This window comes from Durio zibethinus, chromosome 4 (assembly GCF_047325235.1).
Source record: "Durio zibethinus cultivar Kanyao isolate XHJ-2024 chromosome 4, ASM4732523v1, whole genome shotgun sequence".
Taxonomy (NCBI): domain Eukaryota; kingdom Viridiplantae; phylum Streptophyta; class Magnoliopsida; order Malvales; family Malvaceae; genus Durio; species Durio zibethinus.
In genome coordinates this window covers 34,276,987-34,302,207 of record NC_143165.1, presented here as the reverse complement: position 1 = coordinate 34,302,207, position 25,221 = coordinate 34,276,987, and the positions used below count along the sequence as shown (strand labels likewise).

Sequence of the window (25,221 nt, the reverse complement as noted above, 5' to 3'; positions counted from 1 at the left end):
TGATTGCTCCAAGAGATGAAAGGTGGGGAAGGAAAGAGTGAAAAATACTTATTTTTTAAGTGGCATATATAATTAAAGGGTATAAGAGGTATTAGAAATAAATTTAGGAGTATTTTAATAAATATTTTGAGTTGGGTTGGGATGAATTTAGCTTAAAATGGCATTTTATCTAATTTGATTTTTTTTAAATAAAAATTTATTCTAAATTTGATTTAAAAAATATTGATTCTTATAAAATCATATTGAATTAAATTTTGATTATTTTAAATTATTTTATTTTTTATTCATCTCAAATATATTTATTTTAAATAATGATATATGATAAGTAAATAATTTTTTAAGTATCATATTATTTAATGTATTTATAATTTAAATATCATATTATAAAATTTTAAATAATACATTAAAAATTTTATTATAATTCAAGATTTTAAATAAAGAAACAAATACTAGTGCATGGTTGCCAAAGCGAATTAATGTCATAATTTTTTGAAGGTAGAAAAGTTTAGGCGAGCGTTTTTATTTGAAGTTGGTAAAGTTTTTGGAATGTCAAAGTTTTAAAGGAATTGTCAAAATGGGTCACATGATTTTGATGAATTTTGTTTTAATTAAATTTCTTTTTATGTATTAATTAAAAAATTCTCATTACATCATATTTGTTACTTTATTAATCAAACTTTCAAAGGTTCAGTCAATTTAGCACTCGCGACTCGATGATAGAGCTTTAGTGAATGAAAATAATAATTTTTTTTTAGAATAAGTATCTTCATCACAGGTTGGGCCGAGGATTAGGAGGAGTATAAAAGGAATCAATCATAGATTGCCAGTGTTTTAATAATCGGACCAAAATTTAAACTAACTAAAATATGGATTTTTTATTCAACCTATTGATGTTGTTTTTGAGGATTGATGTCGGAATTCCTAAGTATCTTTGTCACTGACATAGGAGGTTAGGGTAAATTAGGAAGGATAGAGAGGGCCGTAATCGTCCTTAATAATCGTCCTCCTGGCTCGTAGAAGTCAATGCGGTTCGTTGAATACTTGAATTGCATCAAATTCGCCAACTAACTCCTGTTGCTTGCAAGATTTTATTATAAAATATTGGCAATGATTTTTGACATATAATTTTTAAAAAATTAATTAATAATATATTTTTTATTTTTTATTAATATATATGGACAAATAATATATTAATAAATATATGATAAGAACATAAAATTATAAAATAAAAATATTATTATGATAATATTATATTTTTAATAATAACATGATATATAATTGACTTTTGAATTACAAATTACATAGAAATTTTTAACTTTTTGATAATTTAAAAGTGAAATAAAAAAGTATGAATAAATCAATTATTAAATGTTTTATCAAAGCAAGAAAATTAAATATACTTATAAAAAAATGAAGATGAAGTTTTGAGACTAAAAATTTAGTGTTTTTTTTTTATCATTTTGTAAGGTAATTCAAATATAATTTTTTTTGTTGAAAAAAATAATTACAACATATGATACAAATCTAAACTAAAAATTAAAAAAAAAAGTATACAAAGAAAATGAGTTAATAATAAATATAAATTTAAAAATTTACAAGTAATAATTATTGGATATAATGAATAAATAAATATAAATATGATTTGAATATATCTTAAATTATAATGTATAAATTTAATTTATAAAACACAAAAATAATAAAATTAATATTTTATATTAAAAGATCAATTTAAATGTATTTAATACAAATGTATATAATATTTAAGGGGTTTCAAACATTTTGGAGCCAAGGCCCACTCAGATTTGTATTACATCTGCCATTGCTCAACAAAGTTTTGTTGAAATTATCCAACTTCTTTGGTTTAGGTCACCTTAATATTTATCGTTGTTGAAAAAAATGGATTTAAAATTGTAATTAAAAATTTTAATTATTTAATATTGTTATAAAAAAATATTTGAGTAATTAAAATATTTAAATATATATAAAATATTAAAATAGTAGATAATATAATAATTTATATCTCAAAATATTTTTTTATAATAAAAGCACCTTTTGTATAATTTTTTTAATTTGGATTACAAAACCTTACTTTTTAACTGAAAAATCATATTTTTTACTTTATATCTGATTGGCAATAAACTTTATACTTATTAATTTATTTTTTAAAAAACATAATTTAAATACCTTATGCATTGGAATAATATTGAAGAATTGAAATCAAGTAAAGAAGATATTTTCATTGATATCGAAATAATCAAATGTTGAATTCGATCAATATTGAATCAATTATTCAATTATCAATTATAAGTCATGATTTTCTAGAATTAATATGCAAATATATTGAAAACAAAAGAAATTTTTTTTTTTTTTGTTTACATGATCTATTATTAATTTAATTTATCAAAAGATAACGTGTTTTTGCCCAAATAAAAAAATAGCCTTATCATCAAAAGGACACGTGTCCTTCAGCCGTAGCGATATCGTTCAATCGCAAATAACCGTAAATTGTAGTTGTAGTCACAAAGTGAAATAAAACCTGATCTCCTCGGGGCAGAAGTAAAGCTAACAAAAAATTACCCCTAAGAACGACATGATATATCGGATAAAACGACATCAGACTCCGTTTAAGACTCTTTTGGTTTCTCTGTAGCTCATTATCTAAGGAAGCTCCTCTGCTGGTTCAGAAGGGCGAGACGAACGAGAAGAGAAAAGAAAATATAAATAATTTAAAAATTAATATAAAAGAATATGGTGTTTGGCGCCAGGAAGGTAGGCCATGTGGTGTCCGGTATTGGTGGGAACGGTGTAGGCCAGATTTTGGCCGCCATGGCCGCTGCACTCTTGCTACGCTTGTTCTCCGGGCCCGGCCCAGCTCTCTTGCCGGAAAATGAAAACGGTGAAGAAAACGACGACGACTCCTCCGTAACCGGGGATGATGTTTCGCCGCCCGCTGGTAAAGTTTTTCCTGTCACTATAACATGGAGGAACATCACCTGTTCCCTCTCTGATAAACACTCAAAATCAGTAAGTAAATAATAATTTCTGTCTCCTTTTTTTAGAATATTTTATTTATTGTTGCATTTCTGTCTGGTTGCTGAGAAAATGCGCGAGAATATGCAAGAAAATTAAAAAGATAATGAGCTTTTTAAGTTAAAATTGAAATTGAAAATGATAGGACTGTTAATTGTCTTTTAAATAGGATAAAAGATGTATTTATTTTATGATAGGTTCGGTTTCTGCTTAAAAATGTGAGTGGAGAGGCAAAACCTGGAAGATTACTCGCCATAATGGGGCCGTCAGGATCAGGAAAAACCACGCTGTTAAACGTTCTGGCAGGTCAGATTTTGGCATCTCCACGATTACAGTTGTCAGGCCTTTTGGAGTTCAATGGGAAGCCTAGTTCAAATAAAGCTTACAAGTAATGCCATTATCAAATTTAAAACCATTCGAAGTGTAGTTTTATGTGGTTGTGATTGGCTTTTCTGAGAGTGTTTGTTGGTTGTTGTAGATTTGCTTATGTGAGACAGGAGGATCTTTTCTTCTCGCAGTTGACAGTGCGAGAAACGTTATCTCTTGCTGCAGAACTTCAGCTTCCAGAGATATCTTCTGTTGAAGAGAGAGATGAATATGTGAACAATCTCTTATTTAAACTAGGCTTGGTAAGGATTACTTGACTTCTCTATTTTGGAGCCTTGACCTCGGGAGCAGATTACTTTCGTTTTCTTAGCTGTCATTTGCTTTACATAATAATAATCGAGTGATATATAAATTAGTTGTTTCACTGGAACCTATTAGCTACACTGCTACAACCTATATTACTAATTATGCAACCTTTGCTTTTAGGTTAATACAAAGTGGTAAAAAGAGGTTTGCTCCATTTATGGTCAATTATTGTTAACATGTTTATCCTGATTCTGTTTTTCTTTCTGGGTGTTCCTTTTATTCTTTCTTCAAAAGGTCAGCTGTGCTGATTCAGTTATTGGTGATGCAAAAGTTCGCGGGATCAGTGGTGGTGAAAAGAAACGCTTATCATTAGGTTGTGAACTGATTGCAAGCCCATCTGTCATATTTGCCGATGAACCCACTACTGGTATGCATGATTAAACGTAATATAATTCTTATAAGATAGCTACTGATAACTCAAAGTTTTTCCTATGTTACATTTTGATCTCACTCTTTGAGGTAGTAATGTTTAACAAAAACCCATCCATCATGATAATATCTATGGTCGACCAATTGTCTCCTAAGTAATTCTCGAATTCCTATCCTCTGGTAATTTATGTCAGACACCTAAGAAGTCTTGATACAGCATGTGGGGTGCAAAGAACAAAATGTAGCTAAGAGTGCCATACTTTGGAAGTTCTTCATAGAATATCTGGCAGTTGTAGGAATGTGCACGAACAAGACAAAATTCGATTTCATATATCATATCATGCCCATATCAATCAGTTATAACCTCTTGCATAGAACATCACTATAAATAGAATGTCTTGTTGGTTGGGGCAGGTATTCAGGGTTTGCCTGTGAGGATTAATCATCATTAAAAAACAAGGAAGTGCTTTTGAACCGTCAGATCCTGTTTGTTAAGAGAATTTAATCGAATATGCCTGACATGATTACAGAAAGATAAAACTGCAGCTAGAAGTAGCTAAATAACATTTTTAAGCACAGTAGAAATGAACAACATGTTGAGTATTTGATTTGGATGCATGCTTTATCAGAGATTAGCTATGGTAATGAACAAGGTTGACCGGTGCTTCTACACTCTCTGGTTGAACATTTGAGAAATTAAGGCTGCACTGCATCATCCTTAATTACCTGTATTATGGGTCATGAGGCACTATTTAGATGCAAGTGACAAATATAGACAACCTCCACAATGAATGTTGCCTGCAGATTGAATTATAGGCTTGTAGCCCATTGGATAGATTACGGTTAAGAGCATGAGTTATGCAGAAACTGCAAAAGCACCCCTTCATGTGGTATTCATGGTATGTTATGCATTGAAAAACTAATCATTTACATATTGGACTGTTTCAGAACCAACAATAGATGTATTGGATCCCAAAAATTGATGAAGAGAGAACTTTTAAGCAGACGCCTGAAATATAATTTGATCTAAAGGTGCCTATACCTCTCAGATATTAATTTCACCAGCCCCTGGGTATTCAATAGAAGTCAAAGTTACGTATTTAAGACCATCGAAATCAAAGTTTCCTCTTGCTAGGCTTAATTATTCTGCGTCACCTGCCTAGGACGACCACATTGATCAGAACTGCCTATCCAGATAGGTTTATCTTAACTGTAGATGGGGTTAAGCAGACTATATACTTTTTCTCCTCCCTACGAGAATTATTAGCTGGTCATAGAAATTTTTTCCAGAGTTGATTTTGATTTTCCGATTCTTCTGGTGCATTCAGGACTTGATGCTTTCCAAGCTGAGAAAGTAATGGAAACTCTGCGCCAACTTGTGCAAGATGGTCATACTGTAATTTGCTCCATACATCAGCCTAGAGGTTCAGTGTATGATAAATTTGATGACATTGTGTTGCTAACTGAGGGTGCACTTGTTTATGGTGGCCCTGCACGTGATGATCCACTGGAATACTTCTCCAGATTTGGGTTGTAATCAAACTTTGCTTCTGTTAATTGTGCAAATGCATTGTCTGCCTGTGTGCTATGGCTCTTTGCATGTTCATTTTCAGTTAAAATTATTTGTATACTGATTGACTGACTTTTTGTCTTTGTAACTTGTGACTGGAAGTGGCATGCCAAACCTGGGATATGTAATAACTTAGTTGTTTAAAAATATGTTAGTTAGCCTTTAAAAGGGCACATGGTCAAGTTTAGGACTAAAAAAATCCATAAAGTGTACCTGCTAGAACTCCTGACATCAATATACTGGTATGGTGGATGAGATGTCTAATGTAAAACTAGCACTCTTGTATTACGCTTGAAATATAGCTGCTTGTGTCCACATCTATCAGCATAAAACTTAGTAGTATAAAATAAATGATATTGCTGTAGCCTCATGATTTACTTATATTCGCTAATATGCAAACCTCATACTGATGCATTGGTTTGTATGTTATTTTGTGGACTAGCCATGGTTCTGCTGTTTTTGTGTGTGAATTTGGATGATCTATACATTCACAAGTTTGTAAGCAGTTTTGAATTTCACGGACAAATGCCATTTACTTTCAATCTTGAAGCATTCTTCTTCTCCTTCTTCTTTTTCTTGTGCTCTCTCTCTCTCTCTCTCTCTATATATATATATATATATATATATATATATATATATATATATATATCATTGATATCGCATTTGAAAAACTTTGAGAACCGTGAACTTGATTTTTCTTCAGCTTTTGCTTGCTTTCATAAACAAGGACTATATTCCGAACACTGCATCTAGATGGAAATTATATAAAAACAATGTAGCAGAGTCTGAAATGATGAGACTTATGTTTGAATATTGGTTAATCAACAGGTATCAGTGCCCAGATCATGCAAATCCTGCTGAATTTTTGGCTGATCTTATATCCATTGACTACAGTTCTGCTGACAGTGTCTACTCTTCTCAGAAAAGAATCGATGCCCTTGTTGAGGCATTCTCAAAACAGTCATCAGCAGTTCTTTATGCCACTCCACTTACCATAAAGACTGGTTCAAGGCATGACATGAAGTTCAGCAAGAAGATTGTTGCTAAGAGGAAAGGGGGTTGGTGGAGACAATTTTGGTTGCTTCTAAAGCGTGCATGGATGCAAGTTCGTTTTTCAACTATTTACTATAAATTTTAGGCTATTTACTTTTATTGCTATCTTTAAGGACATCATAGGATTGGGGGATAATGCTTCTGTCCATTCTTTGGTTGATTAACTTTATGGTAATCCATTTTTCTGATATTTAGCTGCTTTATTTTACCCAGACTGGCAAAGCATTTTAATGATATAATTGATGTTTGTTTAGCCAATTTCAAATGTTTGATTCATTCCTTGGAGCTAGAGCAACAATGAAAAAAATGCCTAAAATTAATAAAGTGAATTGCATAACGTGTTAGTTTCTTTTGTGAGTTTTTTCAGAGAAGTCTTGAAATTATTTTTCTTTCTTCTTTCTTTCTTTTGCATTGTGTGTGTGTGCGTGCGTGTGTGCGTGTTGAAATTATTTGTCTTTCTTCTTTCTTTCTTTTGCATTGTGTGTGTGTGTGCGTGCGTGTGTGCGTGTGCGCGTGTGCATGCATGTGTGTGTGCATGTGTGTGCGTGTGCATGCATGCATGTGTGTGTGCATGTGTGTGCGTGTATTCAGAATGACCATAACTTGTGTTCCTTTTGTTATACTAGGCTTCTCGTGATGGACCAACAAATAAAGTTAGAACTAGAATGTCAGTTGCATCAGCTATAATATTTGGGTCTATTTTTTGGAGAATGGGAAGATCTCAAACATCCATACAAGACAGAATGGGATTGCTTCAGGTATGAAACCTTCAGTTTCCTTGAAATCCTTTCTTTCTTTTGTGTTAAAACTGCAACCTTGCAATTTTTGCTGTATATGAAGTTCCTTTGATCTACTTTAGGGTTTGATTCGTATGTTTGGTAAGAAAGTAGACTGCAGTGAACTAGTTCAAGTGCTTTTGGTGGGGGAGGTTGGTGGAGGGAATTAGGTGCAGTGGAAGGTGTTGTGGAGGATTTTTCTCATGCCAGAAATTGAACTTTACACTCACGTACAAAAGGCATTTTAGGTTATTATGATTCTCAGATGATGGATATATTAGTTGTTTGTTCTTCAATTCTGGTGGGTGGTTCGACTAATGCAAAAATTTGGTTAATTTCTAACTTTATGTTGACATTGCCCAGGAGCCTTCATCCTCTCATTATGGTGCCATAGCTCAAGGACCCTCTTGAGACCACTCTCTATCCTGCAGCCAATGAACCATACCCTTCCTGAAAATTAGTTCTTTGTTATTCTATGAAGTATATGATCTTTTCATATGCAAAAAGGCAGCATTTTTAGTTATCTGTCATTCTTGAACAGCAACTAGACTTGAACAATTAGCGATATTCATGTGATTCTTAAGTGACATAGGTGTTGAGCGTATTAAAGTTCCTTAACACTGTTGGTAATCATGTGCCCTCTGTTAGGTTGCTGCCATAAACACAGCAATGGCAGCTCTCACAAAGACTGTTGGTGTATTTCCCAAGGAACATGCAATTGTAGACAGGGAACGTGCAAAGGGATCTTATGCACTGGGACCCTATCTGTTTTCCAAATTGATAGCTGAGATACCTGTGGGAGCAGCATTTCCTCTAATATTTGGTGCTTTGCTGTACCCCATGGCTCGTCTTCATCCTACCTTATCCAGGTGTTCTTCATAGTGTATAGTTAGAATGAAGCTCTTTATATTCTTTACACTAGATGTAAATATGTTGCATTAAATTTTCAAATGTCATGTTTCATTAGTAATTGATTACCACACTTGTAACTTTGTGAAGAAGATGAATAAAAAAGGAAACAATAAATAATAATCATTAATATTTTTGTCAATGATGCATAAAAAATTCAAGTTGATACATTACCATAGGAGAGGACCTTTTAAGTGTAGCTTTTGTTGGTGATGACTGATTTTCAAATTTGCTTGGTCACGCACCAAGAACTGAGAATGAGTAAGCTTGCACTTCTTTTGAGTAATGGCAATTATTTCATTGGTACAAGCAATGAAAAGGATCTTGATGGAGTTTTTCAAACATGCTCCAACTTTGAAGTCATTCCTGTTATTTTAATAGAATCCTTATGAAGACCATTGCTGTGACAAAAGCAAGCAACCAGTTGGTTCTGAGGTGTGCCTTGTCAAAAGAATTATTGTAGTTGTTTAGACTATGTTTACATATGATTATCTGCCTCTTTTTTTGTAACCTTTCTATTGTAAACACAAAGAATGTGCTTTATGGTTGCCAAGATTGAAATCTCTGATAAAACCAATTGAGGCACTAAGCATCAATTGTTAGGTGATAATTTGTTTAATTCTATCATACTGATTAAATGAACTGATCTAGTAGTTTGACTTTCTAGATTTGGAAAGTTCTGTGGAATTGTGACTGTGGAGTCTTTTGCTGCATCTGCAATGGGTCTGACAGTGGGGGCCATGGTTCCAACTACTGAAGCAGCGATGGCCTTGGGACCCTCTCTTATGACGGTCTTTATTGTGTTTGGAGGCTATTATGTAAATGCAGATAATACACCAATTATCTTCCGTTGGATTCCCCGTGCTTCTCTAATAAGATGGTAAATACTAAATAGTACTAAGCTCTGCTTTGCATTATTTGATGATAAACCAAGATCTTTATTGTTTGTGCTTTCATGAAGATAAGTCTCATCTTTGTTTACATGGTTTCAGGGCTTTTCAAGGGTTTTGTATCAATGAATTTACTGGTCTTAAATTTGACCATCAGCATTCCTTTGACATTCAAACTGGAGAACAGGTATGGAGGGATCATAATTCCCTATTTGAATTGGAATTTGTATGAAGACTGTCTAGCACTGACATGACATAGAATTATAAACAGGAACGTTCTGTTTTAGACTAAGAGAAAATCAACATTATTAATAATGAAATGTCTTTGTTTCAGTGTATGTGAACGAACTTAAAATTATACACTAGTTCATTTTCTCAAACCATACTATGCATGGTCAGGTTCTATAACTTACAGCAACTTGTATTAAAGGATGGTCAAACATTCCAAGTAAAAGAGACCTCCCGGTTCATAGATCAGTGAGAACAGTTTTATCTGCAAAGAAAGCGAAAATGCTAAATGCTTTCCTCAATGTAATGTGCTAAAATAGTTTTTTTAGCAACAATGTGCTTACTATTTATTATTAGGACTAACATGCCTGGAGAGTGACAGAAAATTGTCAGAAGGGCTAATTTAGATGATAATATTAGGGTTAAGTATTTTAATGAGATTTCCTTTTAGTCAATTCTAGTCTATGCTAGGATTAACTTCTTCTTTCTTAATTACAGGCACTTGAGCGACTCTCCTTTGGAGGAAGTCAGATTGGAGATACAGTTATAGCTCAAAGTAGAATTTTGTTGTTTTGGTATTGTACCACCTACCTCCTCCTTGAGAAAAACAAACCCAAATACCTTCAGCTTAAGGCACCTGCATCTGGGCAGATTGAACCACGGCTAAAGCCTTTACTAGAAACTGAACAGACTCCTTCGCTCAAACAAGTTGAACAAAACCAGCAAGTTGAATCACCTCCAGTTGACAAAATCGGACCATTCATCCTAGAAGGTTTGTAATTATTTAGGTATTAATGATGTTGTTATAAGAAGTGCTACTATTTATTGATTTATGTCATACAGGTGCTAAGTAAAGGAGATAAACTTTGCAATAAAGGAGGGTTTCATGCATTTTCTGAGCTAATGAGATGATTCTATAAGACATCACATTTACCTCAATGGTTACTGTGCGTGTATCCTTTCCCATGTAAAATCTTGCCTGTAATGGATCTTTATGACATCCAAATGAACCATATCTGTGCTACAGTTACAGATATCTTTGACATCTGCTGTCTAAAGATTAGCACAATCTAATGTTACTAATACATTATGCTATATGCTCAAAGTCTTAGTTGGCATAAATTATGGTAACGAGGACGTCTTGAAACCTTTACTAAGCTTCAAGTCTTGTCTTGTGTAAATTTCATATAATTTTATGTTAATTTTGTTTAATTTGCTTGTTGGTCTCTTATTAAATATATTAGCTATGTCATATCGAGTAGTAGTGTTTTATTGATTCGTTATTTCGTTTTACTAATCAAAACTTTGATAATTTAATTTAAAATATAATATAATGATATGATAAAAAATAATATAAACAATACATTGACTCAATTTTAATAAAAAATAATTTGAGTTTTAAAAAATAAAATTTTTATACTTTTCGTTTTGATGCCAATACATTCATATTAAAAAAAAATTGCATATCTTAGAATTTAAATTTGTTGAATATTATTTTTTAAAAAAAACTTAAAATGAATTCTAAATTTCTTGAATATTATTTTTTAAAAAAATATTAAAATGAACTCACTAAGGTAAAATAAAATTTAATTGAGATTTTATTTGAATGGATGAAATTAATTTTGATGAGATTAAAAAAAACAATAAAGATTATTGTAATTACTATTAAAAAAATTATTATAATTGTAATTAAAATTTTTTTTTAATAAAAATTTTATATTCTTAAATTCAATTGAAGGTGTTACGGAATCCAAGCTTAGCTTGAATAAAAAATTTCAAAATTTTCATGATAGTTATGTCATTTACATGTTTTATTGATTCGTCTCAAATATCAATTTGACTCGGTCAGAAATTCCAAATGAGATGCATATTAATACCATCAAAACTGCAATAATCAGATTTTATGATTAAAATTATCATAGCAGTTGACATACATCATTCTCATAGTTCAACTGCTCTCAAAATCCTAAAACATTCCTAATCCTTTCTTCCCTTAAAATTGCCTCCAAAGAAAACAACCAAACTTGAGAAGACAACTCTCCTCATCAATCAGTAGATGCCAAAAAGGAATCCAAAAATGCATCCCAGTTACAATAGTAATGCCTTAAATATTGAAGAGTTAGAATAATTTTCTCAGTTTCTACTTGTTCTTGATGGTGATACCAAGCTCACCTGCAACAATTACAGTAGTAGCCATATCAAGAAACATGCCATGTTCAACAACACCAGCAATCCTCAGAATTGCATCACTTGCAACCTGCAAATCCCCAATATCTTTCTTCAAATACAAATCCACAATATAATTCCCATTATCCGTTACAAATGGCTCCCCTTTACAATCATTCCTCAGCTTGGCGACGCAGCCCGAAGATTCAAACAGGTTTTGGAGTTTATTTGCAGTGAATTTCCAACAAAATGGAACAACTTCAACAGGCAGAGCCAAACCACTCCCTCCCAAATACTTGACCAACTTGGATTCATCAACAATAACAACAAATTTCTTACAAGCTCCTTCAACCATTTTCTCTCTTAGAAGGGACCCACCTCTGCCTTTGACCAGATTAAGATGTGGGTCCACTTCATCAGCACCGTCGATTGCTAAATCGATGGTGGGATGGTTGTCGAGATCTGAAAGTGGGATACCTAAAGAAAGAGCTTGTTCTTGTGTTTTCTTCGAGGTGGGAATTCCTATGATGTTATTGAGCTTGCCTTGACGAAACAACTCGCCGATTCGATCTACGGCGTGTTTGGCTGTGGAACCTGTGCCTAGACCCAAAACCATGCCTGATTCAACGAATTCAACGGCCTTATAAGCGGCAATTTTTTTCAATTCGTCTTGGGTTAGGATGACGGGTGGAGACATAGGTGAAGACAAAGACAAAGCCTCCATGGAGGACGCTTTTTCAGACCAAGCAATTGCCATTTTTCTTTTTTGAATAGCTGTTAGAAAAAAAAATCGTGATGACAAACCTAAATCAACGGAAACCAAAGGATTACTATTGCTAGAGAAAGGAAAAATAAAAGGTTGGGTTTTTTCTTTCTCTTTTATTTTCCTTCAGAGATTTAAATATTTGAATCAAATAAGTAGCGTAATTATATGAAGGAAAAAGAAAAGGGAAAGAAAAAACCAAACGGAAAGAGATAAGAGAATTGTTTCTGTGGTGAATCGGAGAGAAAGAGATAGGAGGGAATGGGAAGAAGAAGAACAAGAAGAAGAAGAAAATAGGGTTTTCCGAAAGAGGGGAGAGGCGTAGGCTGGACAAGGGATAAGGGATTGTTCGGTTGCATAGAAAGTGACTGGGCTTTGTTCGATTTTTATAGACGAGAAATGAGTGGGCTTTGTTTGGTTTTTTAAAGTTTTGTCGGATACCGTTATAGTGAATCGAACGGTGTGTGGCAAAGCAAATCCCTGAGAAGGGGGCTCAAGAGTCACTCACGCCGTCGTTCAGTCATAGATAGTCTTCTTGTCCGTTTGGATGGGACCCATATGAAACGAATCAACGGAATATGTTTTTTTTTTTTAAATAAATCAACGATGCTGTTTGTTTTAACAAGACATTAATAACAATGGCAAACAAAGGCATGGGACATGCTTTCATTACGAATCTCCGCATATTCTCTACCATTAGATGAATTTCTGGGTCTCCATTGTTCTTGTTCGCTTTATTTATTTATTTCCCTAGATTTGATGTGATCTCCAACATCTTAAATGCAATTTTCAAATTATATTATTTAAAATAAATAAAATGTTTACTAAATAAATCGGGGGAAAAGAAATTGTGGTGGGCATATGATGTGATATTTGCGAATGGTCCATCATAAATAAAGATGTATTTATTTTCTTGGTTTTATTTGAGATTATGAGGAATGTTAATCCTACGACTCTAGGCCAAGGCAATCTACTTAGGAAAGTGAGTCGATCTTCAGCGGATACGCAACTTTGGTAATATTCCATATTGATTTCACTTTCCGTGCTCCTTCCGCCTTTGCAGCGTTTAGGTTGAAATATTTTGACGGCTATATATATATATATATATATATATATATATATATATTTATTACAATTCATATAAATATTTATGTGAATAATTTTTTTAGGTGTCATGTAAGATTTTTTTAATTAAAGAGTATAGTTAATTATAAATTAAATAATCTTAAATTTATATAAATATCAAAATTATTCAAATTATAATTGTAAATCAAAATAATCTAGAGATTTTTATTTAAATTAAAATTTTGAAATATAAATTTTATCTTAATAATTTTAACTTTATTAGATAACTTTATTTAGTAAATTATTTAATTATGAAAGTCTTTCAATATGTTTTAAAATTATAAAAATTAAAAATTTTCAAATATTTCAAAAACTCACTATATATTTTTATCTTAATTTGTATCAAACAAAAATATCTTTTCAAAAATTTACATAAGATATCGAAATTTAAATAGTTTTCCCATATTAAACCTCTAAGTAATAAAACATATAAGCATCTTAATTCTAACTAGTTCTAAACTTGTATGATACACATCAATATATATTCATATATTAATAAATTTATATATAATATAAAATTTTTAATTGATAATATAAGTTTTTAAGTATATGATCAATTCAAACTTTATATATTTAATTTTTTATTTAGATTTTGTATATTTTAATATAATAAAATAAATAAATTATATATTTTATATACTTATATAATTATCATCAAATTGAAAGAAAACTCAAATTGTAATTTATTAAATCCAAGTAATGTCTAAACAAAAATCAATCATGTCTTTGATTTCAAGAAATTGAAATTTTTGCCATCTCAAAATGAATCTCGTTTACCATTTTTTTTTTTCATTGGAGATTCTTCTATAAATTTTTTGGGTGAAAATATGGAAATTGATTAGGATTAAAATTGTTAAGATATAGTAACATAGTTATATAGTGCTTTAAAAGTGAATTTTTAAATATAATAAATTTTTAATTTTTAATTAGAATTAAAAGTGTATTAAGTGAATTATGATAAAAAATTTTAAAATTATCCTACATAGATAGCCTACCTTGTTGACATGTACATAGTTTTAACTATTTGTCACGTGTCTTGTAACCAATTTGCAATCAAAATCTATTTTATTATTACTCACCTTAAATCATACTCATATGTTATTATAACCTTATCAATAACATTTTTTAATACATAAATAAAGAATACAATGTGATGAATGTAGATAAATAAAGAATACAATGTGATGAATGTAGAGCTGTAAATGAACCAAACATGAATGAATGAATGAATGTATGTTTGTATTTGTTTATTTATTTTTAAAAGTGTTTGTGTTTGTTAAGAAATTTACTTTATTTGTTCATGTTCGTTCGTTTAAATAATAAGTTGTTCGTGTTCGTTCAATTAAGTTAAACGAGTTCATTCGTAAATATTAAACGAACATATTTACGAACATATATAAATGAATAATTCATAAACAATAAACAAATTATAACCAAACAAACATTAAATGAACATAAACGAACCTTAAAATATGATTAGGATAAAGGAATAAAAATTTAATTTATTAGTATTATTATAAACAAATAGCAAATGAACAGCAGGCGAACAACAAACAAACTAGTTTTAAGCGAATTGTAAACGAGTTTGTTCGTGAACATAAAGAAACAAATAAACAGTTGTTCATATTCGATTCGTTTAATAAATGAATGCACAAATAGTATTCAAGATTATTTGTTAAGCTTAATAAACAAACATAAACAAACATATTTACGAATGGTTTGTCAAAAGCTTTGTTCACTTATACCCATAGATGAATGACCTTTCATTAATTTTAAAAAATAATATTCAAAGCAACTTTTTGCTATGAACTATTGACTATCATAATTGTCTAACATAAACGATTCTTATTTTAAAATTATATATAATTAATTCATATTTTTTGGTAAAAATTAAAACATGTATAGTTGACTACTTGATTTGTTCATATATATGCAAATTGAAAATTATAAATTGCAATTTTTATGAGTAACATTGAAAATTTTTGGATTAACATTGTATCTGCCATGATGTGGTTCTATAAGCATTGATTTTTCATTCAAGTAACACATTAACAATCACAAATTTTTGATTTGTTATATCATATTGAAGAGTATAATAAGAAATAAAAGTAAAAATTAATATGGAATGTGAAATTAAATAAATCAAACCATGAAATTAAAAGTTAAAGTGTAGTAAGTAAGTGATGGTCAAAGCTTAAAATGTTGAAAAGTGAATATCAAAGATAGAAAATTTTGTATTATGCCAAACTTGATTCTTTTGAAAATTTCAGAGTATTTATTCCACAGAAAAATGAAAAATCCCTAATAACTTTAAATTTCCTCTTTTGAAGTGTTGGTTTCTTTTCAATCTTCTTGGGCACATTAGATGTAGTGTTGTTGACAATCTTTTTTGGATCATCAATCCTTGTGATTTCTTCACTGGTACTGTTGTGGTTTATATCATCCATGTTGTATATAGTGTCATTGAAGATCTTTCTTTGATTATCATCTTTCATAATTTCTTCACCCATACTCTTGCAATTTATATCATCCATTTAAATTCTAGTAATAACCTATGATAAAAAAAAAGAAATGAAAAAGCTAAATATTTTTAAATAAAAATATTGAAAATAATTTGTCTAAAAATTAAAACCGAAATAAAATTAACTAATAAAAAAAGCTCTTAAAATAAAAACAAAATAAGTATATTAACTAAATAAAGCAGTGTATGTCTATCATATTACAAATATATATTTTCATAAGAGAACATTTTAAACAAATGGCAACGGTATCATGATAATAGTACTGGTGATATTTACACTTTTAAGCAAAAAAAAAATAAAAATACAAACAAACCATTTGCAGAGTTGGTGAGAGAAACTAGGTTTGAAAAAAATAACTATTGCAATTTTAAATAATTAAATTAAAATTTCATGTTTGAGACTTGAGAATTTACCAAAAAAAAAACAAAAAATAAAGGTAAAAATTGTAAAAAATCAGTTTTCTTTCATGATAATGGTACAAATTGAAACTAACCAAACACTCATAATTTGAAATATAAATTATTAAAAAAAAAACCGAATTGTAATTGTGGAAGAGTTTGATAGGTTTACCTTGATTTTAAAGCTAATGTAATTAGAGAATGGCCTTCTAAGCTAGATTACATCAAGATATCCTATGTATAATAGTTTTTTTTTCATATAATTGGAAATAGGGAGTCTTTACCTTAATGCAAAAAAAAAAAAAAAATGGCATAAATTTATGGAAATCAATTATAATGGATTCATTTAAGTTTCAACATGTTTTTTTTTAAATACTATATCTATAATTTCGAATATTTTATTAGAAATAAAAAGTAAGTCAATTAAAATTAAATAAATAAATATAATTAATATATTAAAATAAATTTATATGAAATCAAATAAATTTATATACATGATGAGAATAAATGCAGGACACATGGCGGTAGCTAAAGATTGTCCACATGTTAAAATATTAGACCATCCACATTAGAAAATTTTATTTTTTATTAAAATTTTTTACTTTTATATATTTATATAAGATTATCAATTTTTTATTTAAAAAATGGATAAAAAATTTGATTTAATTTTTATCACTTATTATATCTTTTTAATTTTAAAAAATTAATTTAAAAAATATTTATTTAATCCTAACTGTCATCCAAGAGTTATTATATAAATTAAAGATTATAAATGTAATAAATGTAATGTGTTATATCATTTTTTTATTTTTTGATTGCAACTTTTTGAAATTCTATTATTATAGTAATTTATTTTTTATTGTTTGTATATTTCTTTTTTCAAGGTATTGTTTTTATGAAAATTAATATTTTTTTAATTTTTCTCACATTTCTTAATATTTTTCATATATTGTATAGTAATTTGAATAAGATTATAAAAGTGTAAGTATGCTTATATTTTTGTTATTATTTAATTCATCATTTGATAATACATATTTTTGTTCTTTTAAGGAAAATGTGTAATTTATTTTTATTTGATATAAATTTTAAGTGTATAAATATTATTGTAAATAAAATAATGCAAAGTAAAAATATATAATTTTTTTTTAAATATTTATTTTTTAATAACAAAATTAATCAAATATAATATTTTATATATATTATAAATTTTAAAATATTAAATATAATTTTTTTAAAAATATTAATTTATACTAATATATATATATATATATAATAGCCGACAAAATAAGGGAAGTGCATTTTCGACAATCCGCATAACAGTTAACAACTCGGGTTAACGAATTTCTCATTCCCAATCACATTCTTCCACGTGTCTAAAGCCTTCCCGCCAAAATTAACAACCTTTCCCCTACTCACCCTCTGCAATCGACAAATTCACACTCCAAAATGGCATCAAGATTTCTCATCCTCCTTTCTCTCTTTTCACTTTCCTCCCCTCTCCCCTCCCAAACCTTCCTCCACGCCGCCGAAATCCTCTCCGACTCCGACTTCCTTTCCGTGGCTTCCACTCTCGAGACAGCCCCCACTTTCTCTGCTCCAATTCCTTGAAACCCTCACGGTCTCCACCATCCCCAATCTCCTCCCCAACCACTCCATCATCCTCACCTCATCTCCTCCCGATGATGTCGTTTCTCTTAACCGTGTCAGGATCGACGACTCCTCTATATTCGATGATGGGTCTTTGATTATCTTTGGAATCCAAGAGTTTTTCGACCCGAGTTTCCAGGTTTCAACGCCTAATCCTAGCTATGCCCCATCAATGAATGGTGATGTTTATTCATTTAATGAGGCTAGTTTGGTTTTAAGGTCAAGAGGATACTCTGTTATGGCCTCATTTCTCAATTTGCAGCTACTGGGGTTTAAGGCCCCAACCGCAGCTTTGACTCTCTTTGCTCCTCTTGATGATGCTATGAAAATGAAGGGTTACATTGGGAATTTCAGTGAGTATCCTTCCATCTTCTTCTGGCATGATTTGGTTGCTTTCAATGATGGTGCGGTTCTGGGGATGAACTTGGGAGGGTTTAAGATCAATGTCACTTAATCTGCGAATAACATGATGATCAATCAAGTGGCCGTTACTTCTCCAGATTGGTGTTGCTGTGAATCAATTGTTGTTCATGGAGAAGTGCTTGTAGTGTCAAAGAGGCCCCGGAGATTGCTTGAACCTCCATCAGATATTGAACTGGATCATGGTGAATTTTTGTGCTATCAATGGTTTTCTTTTGTTTTTCTCAACGACTTATTGCGGGATATTTCTGGAACTGACTTTTCTAGTTGACGATCGAGAAATATATATACATACATACATACATACATATATATATATATATATATACACACATGTATTTCTTGGTCTATTTTTTGAGTTTCTTAATTAGAAAAAGGATTGGTACTTGAGATGCCTAATTTAGAAGCTATATGGACGGTTAATTTGATGTAATTCAAGGGATATGTCAAGCTATTGAGATTTCTGTTGCAGGAAATTGAACCTTTTTCTTTTGATATCAATGGCTTCCTTTTATGTTGTTCTTGGAGTTGATGCATTGGTTGTTTATTGCAGCAAATTCTTGTCTTACCAAAATACTTGGAACTGAGGAAAATGGTTTGAATTGGATATTACATCTCATAGACTCAAAACATTGTAAATCAGTACAGAATAAGATTTCATGGAATGGGATCGATGGTTGATTCCTTCCACCAATTACCAGTTCATTTTTATTTACTGCACTCTGCATTATGAGTGACAACTTCTGTAATTTTTTTTCCAGCTTTTCTTAAGAACCAAGACAAATGATGGCATACAAGTAGCACATCCAATGTAAACAGCATTTACCATAAACATATAACAAGACAATTGACAGAAATGATATATGACCCTCCCAACTCAAAATGGAGCTTTGCCCCACCTTGGTTTTTTTTTTTTTTTTTTCTTTTCCTGGCATGCGAATTGCGATACAATGGAAAGTGAAAGACTGAAACCTAATTTCTTGCTATAACTTAGACTCCATTTGTCATGTTTGACGGTGTTGTATTATTGTTGCTGTTTGTGCTGAAATTGTTCTTGCAACTCAAACATTTTATTGGCAAGGATAGCTTCACAAACACTTCCTCCCTTCGGGGGCGGTTTGCATAGAGTATCCAGAGAACTAAACAGAGCAAGACTCCTACTGAGACTAAGCCCAACCCTGCATTTACCATCTTAAGGTAAAGCTCCAATGGATGGCAGTAATTTGAGGTGATGTTTTGGAACGTATCCCTGACAAAATCACAATTTTGCAGGCAAAGTAAGGGTGGTGTATAGTGCTCGAGAGCATAGCTCTCATTAACTGCTGCCACCAGCTGTGTGAATCGGTCAGGCGTTATCCTTCCTGTGGTGGTGCATAGCCCAGATGCTGATACCATGCATGTGTAGTTCTGCCAAACCTGAAAATTTTAAAATTTAATTGAGTTGAGTCGAATTTTTCATGCACAAGAATAGAAAAGCCTTCTAATTTTTAGTACATGATTTGCAATGAAGTGTTTATCATCATCACTAAGGGCAGAAAAGTGATACTTCATTTGTAAATGCTACCTGAAAGATTATGCCTTAACCCTTATTGAGTTGTTTTAGTTGAATTTTTCATCTTTCGTCAAATGCCTGATTGCAAGTTCATGCTTTAGCCCTAAATGATTTTACTATTTTTATGTTTTCCCAATATCCCAAGAAGTTTAGTTGTCACAACAAATAAAATCGTACTATTCTCGGACACTGCATGGTCTTAGGTATGTGGCTACTAACACAAACACACCAAACCCATAATTCACTTCTTTCTGAAACCATAATTATGGTGTGTGTGTGTGTGGGGGGGGGGGGGGGGGGGGGGGAGGGTTAAAACTCATTTCTATCAGAACATCTTTAAGAACAAAAATAAAGAGCAATGAAATTCATTTAGATTATAACCTTGACCAAAGCTGATGACAACACAATATTGAATGCATAAATCATAGATATTTAGAGGGCTGAAAATGGATATATCAACTAAGGCTTGAAGGTAGATCAAGCAGTACAGCACATGCAAAAATAGCTATTAGATATTCAAGGACTGTTTATTCACTTTGGAAGGATGAAAGTTTATCTAGAAATGTTTATGGGAAATAAATTCTGAAAAAAAAAAACCCAAATTATCTTTGATAGACATACCAGAGAAGCATTTACCATAGACACCTCATAAGACCCACACTGGCGATCTTGTAGCTGAGAGTCAAATGGGTAGCATAGAGGAGGCATTGGAGGCCCAGACTGATTATAATAACGATTGTCATCTGGGGAAGGATCTGAGTTGGCAACGGAGTAAATATATCTATTGACAACATTTACTATACTATAGATGACTTGTTTACTCTGAGTGAGCGTATGGTTTGTTGTTCTCTGATCAACACAAGGAAGGATGTTGCTAAGAGCAGTCTCAGCATGGGGATTTTCCACCCATTCTTCCATTGCCAAACAAGTGTCAGAAATTGCACTGAAACACACAAAAACGATCAAACATCCGTCAGACAATGACATCCCCATGGGCATTCAATTTGTTCAAACAAACTACAGGCATCAAAATTGATACAATTTCAAATATTGTTTCAGCAAGCAACTTTGAAGTATTGAATGCAAAGGTGTTGATGCATCTTGCATTAAACGCTAGCATTCTATAGACATGCAAATGGTATGATGGATGCCATACTGGATTTTAGGTTTTTATAAGCAACCAAATATGTAGGAAAATTTTAGAAATCTCTCCACTTTAAGATCTAACATCTTACTTGTTCATGATTACAAAAACTCCATAAAGAATGAATGTAACAGCTACTAGTAACCATCCACTGACTATGAATCTGCAACAATTTGTTGTTAAGTGTCAGAAAGGGATTTAAAGTTGTAGTATAATTGACAGAAGAGAAATCACCAACCAAAGACCAAGCAGCTGTTTAGTTTCAGAACATGATTTCCATTTTCCATTTCCATTTACACTCTAAATGAGATCAATAAGATAAGGTAAATAACTAAATTTGAAAAATTGGAAAACAAAGGATTCCAATGTAGTAAAAAGTTGGAGAACCAATTTTAATAATTTTCCAATATACAGAAAATCGTAAAACAAAATTTAGTTATTACCTTTTTCATTTATAATTTGTAATGTAAAAGTATAGATGGAATATTGAGAACATTTTTCTAAGACTACATAGGCACCAAAAGAACTTACATGTGAATGGCATGTTGGTGCCCTAGAATCGACAATACTGCACAAAAATAAGGCACAAATGTCAGATAGGTAAATGATAAAGAAACATATTAGATATGAGTCAGCAATATCTTCTAGTGATACTTACAAAGACCAAGCAGAGCCAAAATTAACATCACCACTGCCACCGTGATAAGTGCTAATCGCCTGAAAATATATTTGAAATTGGACGTCTAAGTATTAATATTTTGATTTGCCTGCTAATTCTAAAGTAATGAGATAATATTAAGTGGTTCAGGGGACCATACACAGCATTGAAGACTCTTCTTATTTTGACAGCATTTTCATTGGTCTTCTCTGTAAGTGTATCTGCAGCTCTGTTTAGATCTATGTTCAACTTGTCGATGTCAGTCATGACATCAGAAGGAAGGAACACCTGGGCCACGTTGATGGTTTTTGCTAGAGATAGATACTGTGTAACATTTTTTAGGATTTGCACAGTGTAGTCTGACTGGTTTACAACATATTTCAAAGTATGCAACACTTCATCATGAAATTCATCTTGCCCAATAGAAAGAAGAATACATCCAGTCCTGTTCGTAAAAGATTTGCAGTTAAAAAAGCTAGTACAAAAGAAGTCAATGGATTAGTTTGGAGAAAGAAAATGTGCATAGAAAAATTCATATATTCCATTAGAAGATGCATATATAAGTGTGCAATAAAATTTTGCAAAAGAGAATAATACTAAGTAAATAAGATGGAAAAGCTCCTAAGTTTGGATTATTACGCTGCGGCACTTGTGAACAATATGAGCATTATAAGACAAATCGTTTGGGATTGATCCGATCTTTTTCCTTTGATGTTTATTCTCCACCCACAGCAATGATATACCGCAAGAACCAAGCCAAAAGAAACAAACCACAGGACAGCAAAAATGAATCCAGCAGCACCTGTAAATCCAACAGACTGCAGACACAAATTATCTTTAGAATTCGCATGCAAATTGCAGCTTTTAAGGCTTAGCGAGTGGGGCATATATAACAAAGCTGTTGTTTGCCAGTGAACATTGTTCCTCTAAGAAAATTTTCTAATTGTTCTGCGATATTTACTTTCTAATAGCCATAATCCTCCTACCCCAGTTCATTGAAAAATGAACAACCACACTATATTTCTTCTTCTAAAAGATCAATAAAAAAGCTTCTGACTCTTGTCAGACAAATACCAGAAGAGTCAGGATCATGGAGAACATTAATTTTTCTAGCATTTTTCTTCCTTCTTTTCTTTCTTGAATATATGACACTTTCTTCCCAACAACAATAACTGTTCCAACCATTATCAGTTTCCCTGTCACTATTTCTACATATGTTTACGGTCTAATCTCATTTGACATAGATTCTAATCTCAGCATAAACATATAGTCTTTATAAACTCAAATATGATATTTACTGTCCAATAATACCTAGAATGAACCATCTCTAAAGCAATCAGATTCAACAGATCAATCAAAAGACTAACAAGAATGCAAGACAGAGCGAAGACTTTACCACCCAATAATGCCGGTTGGTAATATCCCACCCACCGAGATAATGCTTGAAATGGCGAAGAATGTCCGGCCTATTAGTCCTTTTTGCTGCCAACACCAGCGTGCTTGGAGGCTCATCACTTGTAGGTGCCGGTGCTTGTGCCAACTCAGATATTTCATTCTTCCATGGACCTAAATTCACCCCTCCTGCACACACAACAAACAGACACTACATATGAAACAATTTGAGATAGTTAATAGCAACAAAAGCCTTTACTTTGGCTTAATTACATAGGTTAAGATCACAGGAGGCGTTGAGAAAAAGCAAAAGAGAAAATAAAGATTAGATTTTTCGTAACCAGCACTGAACTCAGACCAGTACTTCAAATTGGCTTATAGTTTAGCAAAAGAAAAAAAATCGTATCTTTCTCGAAACCCAAAAAAGACATAATCCCAGTACTCAAAATTCCCTTTTTCTTCCCTGTTCTGTTCTTTTTTCCTCGGCAACCAAACGTAAAAAAGAATATCAGATCACATTACCACCACATAAGACAAGAGACCCAGATAAAAGGGGAAAAAAGTATAAAAGCAATGAAAACTTAAACAGTTACGTCACATTATGCTAGAAACCAAAACAGAATTATAACACCAACCAATAATAAACTTGACATGATCTCTGATTGATCCATTTTGAGGCAAAGCTGGAACTGAGCTCAAACAACCAAAGCCTACAATGAGCAAGAAAATGAAGCATCTAAACAAAATGATCTTCTTCATTTGCAGTTTCAAGGAAAACTTCACACGAAACTCATTCTATCCTCAAAGATTTGGCAAATCCAAAAAGCCAAATCCTAGGGACACCCCAGGATCACAAAACTAGAACCAAAGTCAGCAGTGGAGTGAAAAGCAACAGAAGAAACTATTAACGTGTCTGCTTCATGATTTGATGCAGTAATATAATCAAAGAAGTAAAAGAAAAGAAAGAAAGATTTTTAAGGGGGGATTGATTGGAGACAAAGAGAGAAAAGAGAGACAGAGTCACATGGGATTGGAAGAAGGAGACCGAAAAGGCGGGTGGGAGTGGTATTAATAAACCAACCTTAGTACCTTTGCTTTAAACATTTAAGCTGAGCAGTTGCCGAGCTTAGCTTATAGTATTTTTATAAACAATGAAAGAATGAGGCAAATATCCATTTTAGTGGATTAAGCAAAGAATAAAAATATAAAACCAATAGCAAATCTGCAAATGGTCTTTCCTTCTTTTATTTTCTGCTTTACTTTCCACCCACTGTTTTGTCCTTTAGTACTTTTACTTTATGCAGACTCAGCTCTTTATATTTTTCTAATTTCCCCTAATGCTGTAACTGAAAATCCTCATTTTTCTCGTTGCTTAAAATGCCGTTCCTTTTATAAGCGGATACACTATCAAGTTATTTTATTTTCGTTCATATTTTTTAAATTTAATTTTTATTTTATTAATTTCAAATTATACAATAATCATGAATATATTATTATTTACTCTTAAATTTGGGTACTTGTGTTGAGCAATGGGAATAGAAAATTAGAAATACAAAATACATATCCTTTTTTTTAATTAATTTTGATTGATTAAAATAAACCCTTAATGTTTTAAACACAATCTTTGTCGAATGATGTTCTGTGTTTAGGTGCACTGTACCATCATTTTCCTACGAATCTGTTACACTAAATCAATCAATTCCTTTGAACATTGGGATCCTCCATCATTTCAATGGGATACTGGTGAGATCCAACGGTGTAGAAAGTGACTCCAGCATATGCGTGTAGATTCCGTGTGTAGAGAATTTACTATAACTGCAGAGAGCGTGAGATAAATGTGGCACGTGATTAGAGTAAAGCAGGGGGGAGCCCACCTGGTGACAAGTTAGTCATCCATCCCCACGATAAATAAGTCC

At 31.7% G+C, this 25,221-nt stretch overlaps 3 protein-coding genes across 6 annotated transcripts; 1 reads left to right on the top strand and 2 right to left on the bottom strand.

The window, feature by feature from the left end:
• The first annotated feature begins 2,631 nt into the window (after window positions 1-2,631).
• LOC111287401 (ABC transporter G family member 7) lies at window positions 2,632-10,730 on the top strand. 2 transcript variants are annotated; one of them, XM_022877941.2, is made up of 12 exons: window positions 2,632-3,024; window positions 3,228-3,418; window positions 3,509-3,659; window positions 3,958-4,090; window positions 5,421-5,622; window positions 6,491-6,767; window positions 7,342-7,473; window positions 8,140-8,360; window positions 9,068-9,280; window positions 9,393-9,477; window positions 10,017-10,290; window positions 10,362-10,730. In XM_022877941.2, the coding sequence occupies exons 1-12, from the start codon at window positions 2,749-2,751 to the stop codon at window positions 10,370-10,372; spliced, it is 2,166 nt and encodes a 721-aa protein (XP_022733676.2). In that variant the 5' UTR covers window positions 2,632-2,748; the 3' UTR covers window positions 10,373-10,730. The 2 variants fall into 2 exon arrangements, with proteins under 2 accessions (XP_022733676.2, XP_089616131.1); XM_089760005.1 differs by lacking the exon at window positions 10,362-10,730 and having other exon boundaries at window positions 2,650-3,024; window positions 10,017-10,298.
• A 674-nt stretch (window positions 10,731-11,404) lies between these two features.
• LOC111287329 (putative ribose-5-phosphate isomerase 2) lies at window positions 11,405-12,836 on the bottom strand. The gene has a single exon (XM_022877812.2). It carries the CDS (start codon window positions 12,439-12,441, stop codon window positions 11,659-11,661), a length of 783 nt encoding a protein of 260 aa, XP_022733547.2. The 5' UTR covers window positions 12,442-12,836; the 3' UTR covers window positions 11,405-11,658.
• A 6,378-nt stretch (window positions 12,837-19,214) lies between these two features.
• Window positions 19,215-24,520, bottom strand: LOC111288253 (uncharacterized). Of its 3 annotated transcripts, none has more exons than XM_022879065.2 (9): window positions 23,941-24,520; window positions 23,310-23,494; window positions 22,553-22,731; window positions 22,074-22,358; window positions 21,914-21,972; window positions 21,787-21,823; window positions 21,347-21,418; window positions 20,733-21,054; window positions 19,215-19,975 (listed from the first exon to the last, which is right to left on the bottom strand). In XM_022879065.2, exons 1-9 carry the CDS (start codon window positions 24,062-24,064, stop codon window positions 19,550-19,552), a joined length of 1,689 nt encoding a protein of 562 aa, XP_022734800.1. In that variant the 5' UTR covers window positions 24,065-24,520; the 3' UTR covers window positions 19,215-19,549. The 3 variants fall into 3 exon arrangements, with proteins under 3 accessions (XP_022734800.1, XP_022734802.1, XP_022734801.1); XM_022879066.2 differs by having other exon boundaries at window positions 19,358-19,975; window positions 20,748-21,054; window positions 23,941-24,345; XM_022879067.2 differs by lacking the exon at window positions 21,347-21,418 and having other exon boundaries at window positions 23,941-24,345.
• Between the last annotated feature and the right edge of the window lie 701 nt (window positions 24,521-25,221).

What these genes read in the sequence shown, in the direction of transcription:
- LOC111287401 (XM_022877941.2), top strand. Translation starts at nt 2,749, where the DNA reads ATGGTGTTTGGCGCCAGGAAGGTAGGCCATGTGGTGTCCGGTATTGGT. An exon ending in AGTTCAAATAAAGCTTACAA is followed by an intron (nt 3,419 to 3,508) that starts GTAATGCCATTA and finishes TGGTTGTTGTAG; the next exon opens with ATTTGCTTATGTGAGACAGG. An exon ending in CTTCATCCTACCTTATCCAG is followed by an intron (nt 8,361 to 9,067) that starts GTGTTCTTCATA and finishes TTGACTTTCTAG; the next exon opens with ATTTGGAAAGTTCTGTGGAA.
- LOC111287329 (XM_022877812.2), bottom strand. Translation starts at nt 12,441, where the DNA reads ATGGCAATTGCTTGGTCTGAAAAAGCGTCCTCCATGGAGGCTTTGTCT.
- LOC111288253 (XM_022879065.2), bottom strand. Translation starts at nt 24,064, where the DNA reads ATGAAGAAGATCATTTTGTTTAGATGCTTCATTTTCTTGCTCATTGTA. An exon ending in CCAACCGGCATTATTGGGTG is followed by an intron (nt 22,732 to 23,309) that starts GTAAAGTCTTCG and finishes TTGTGTCTGCAG; the next exon opens with TCTGTTGGATTTACAGGTGC. An exon ending in TTGTTCACAAGTGCCGCAGC is followed by an intron (nt 22,359 to 22,552) that starts GTAATAATCCAA and finishes TTTTACGAACAG; the next exon opens with GACTGGATGTATTCTTCTTT.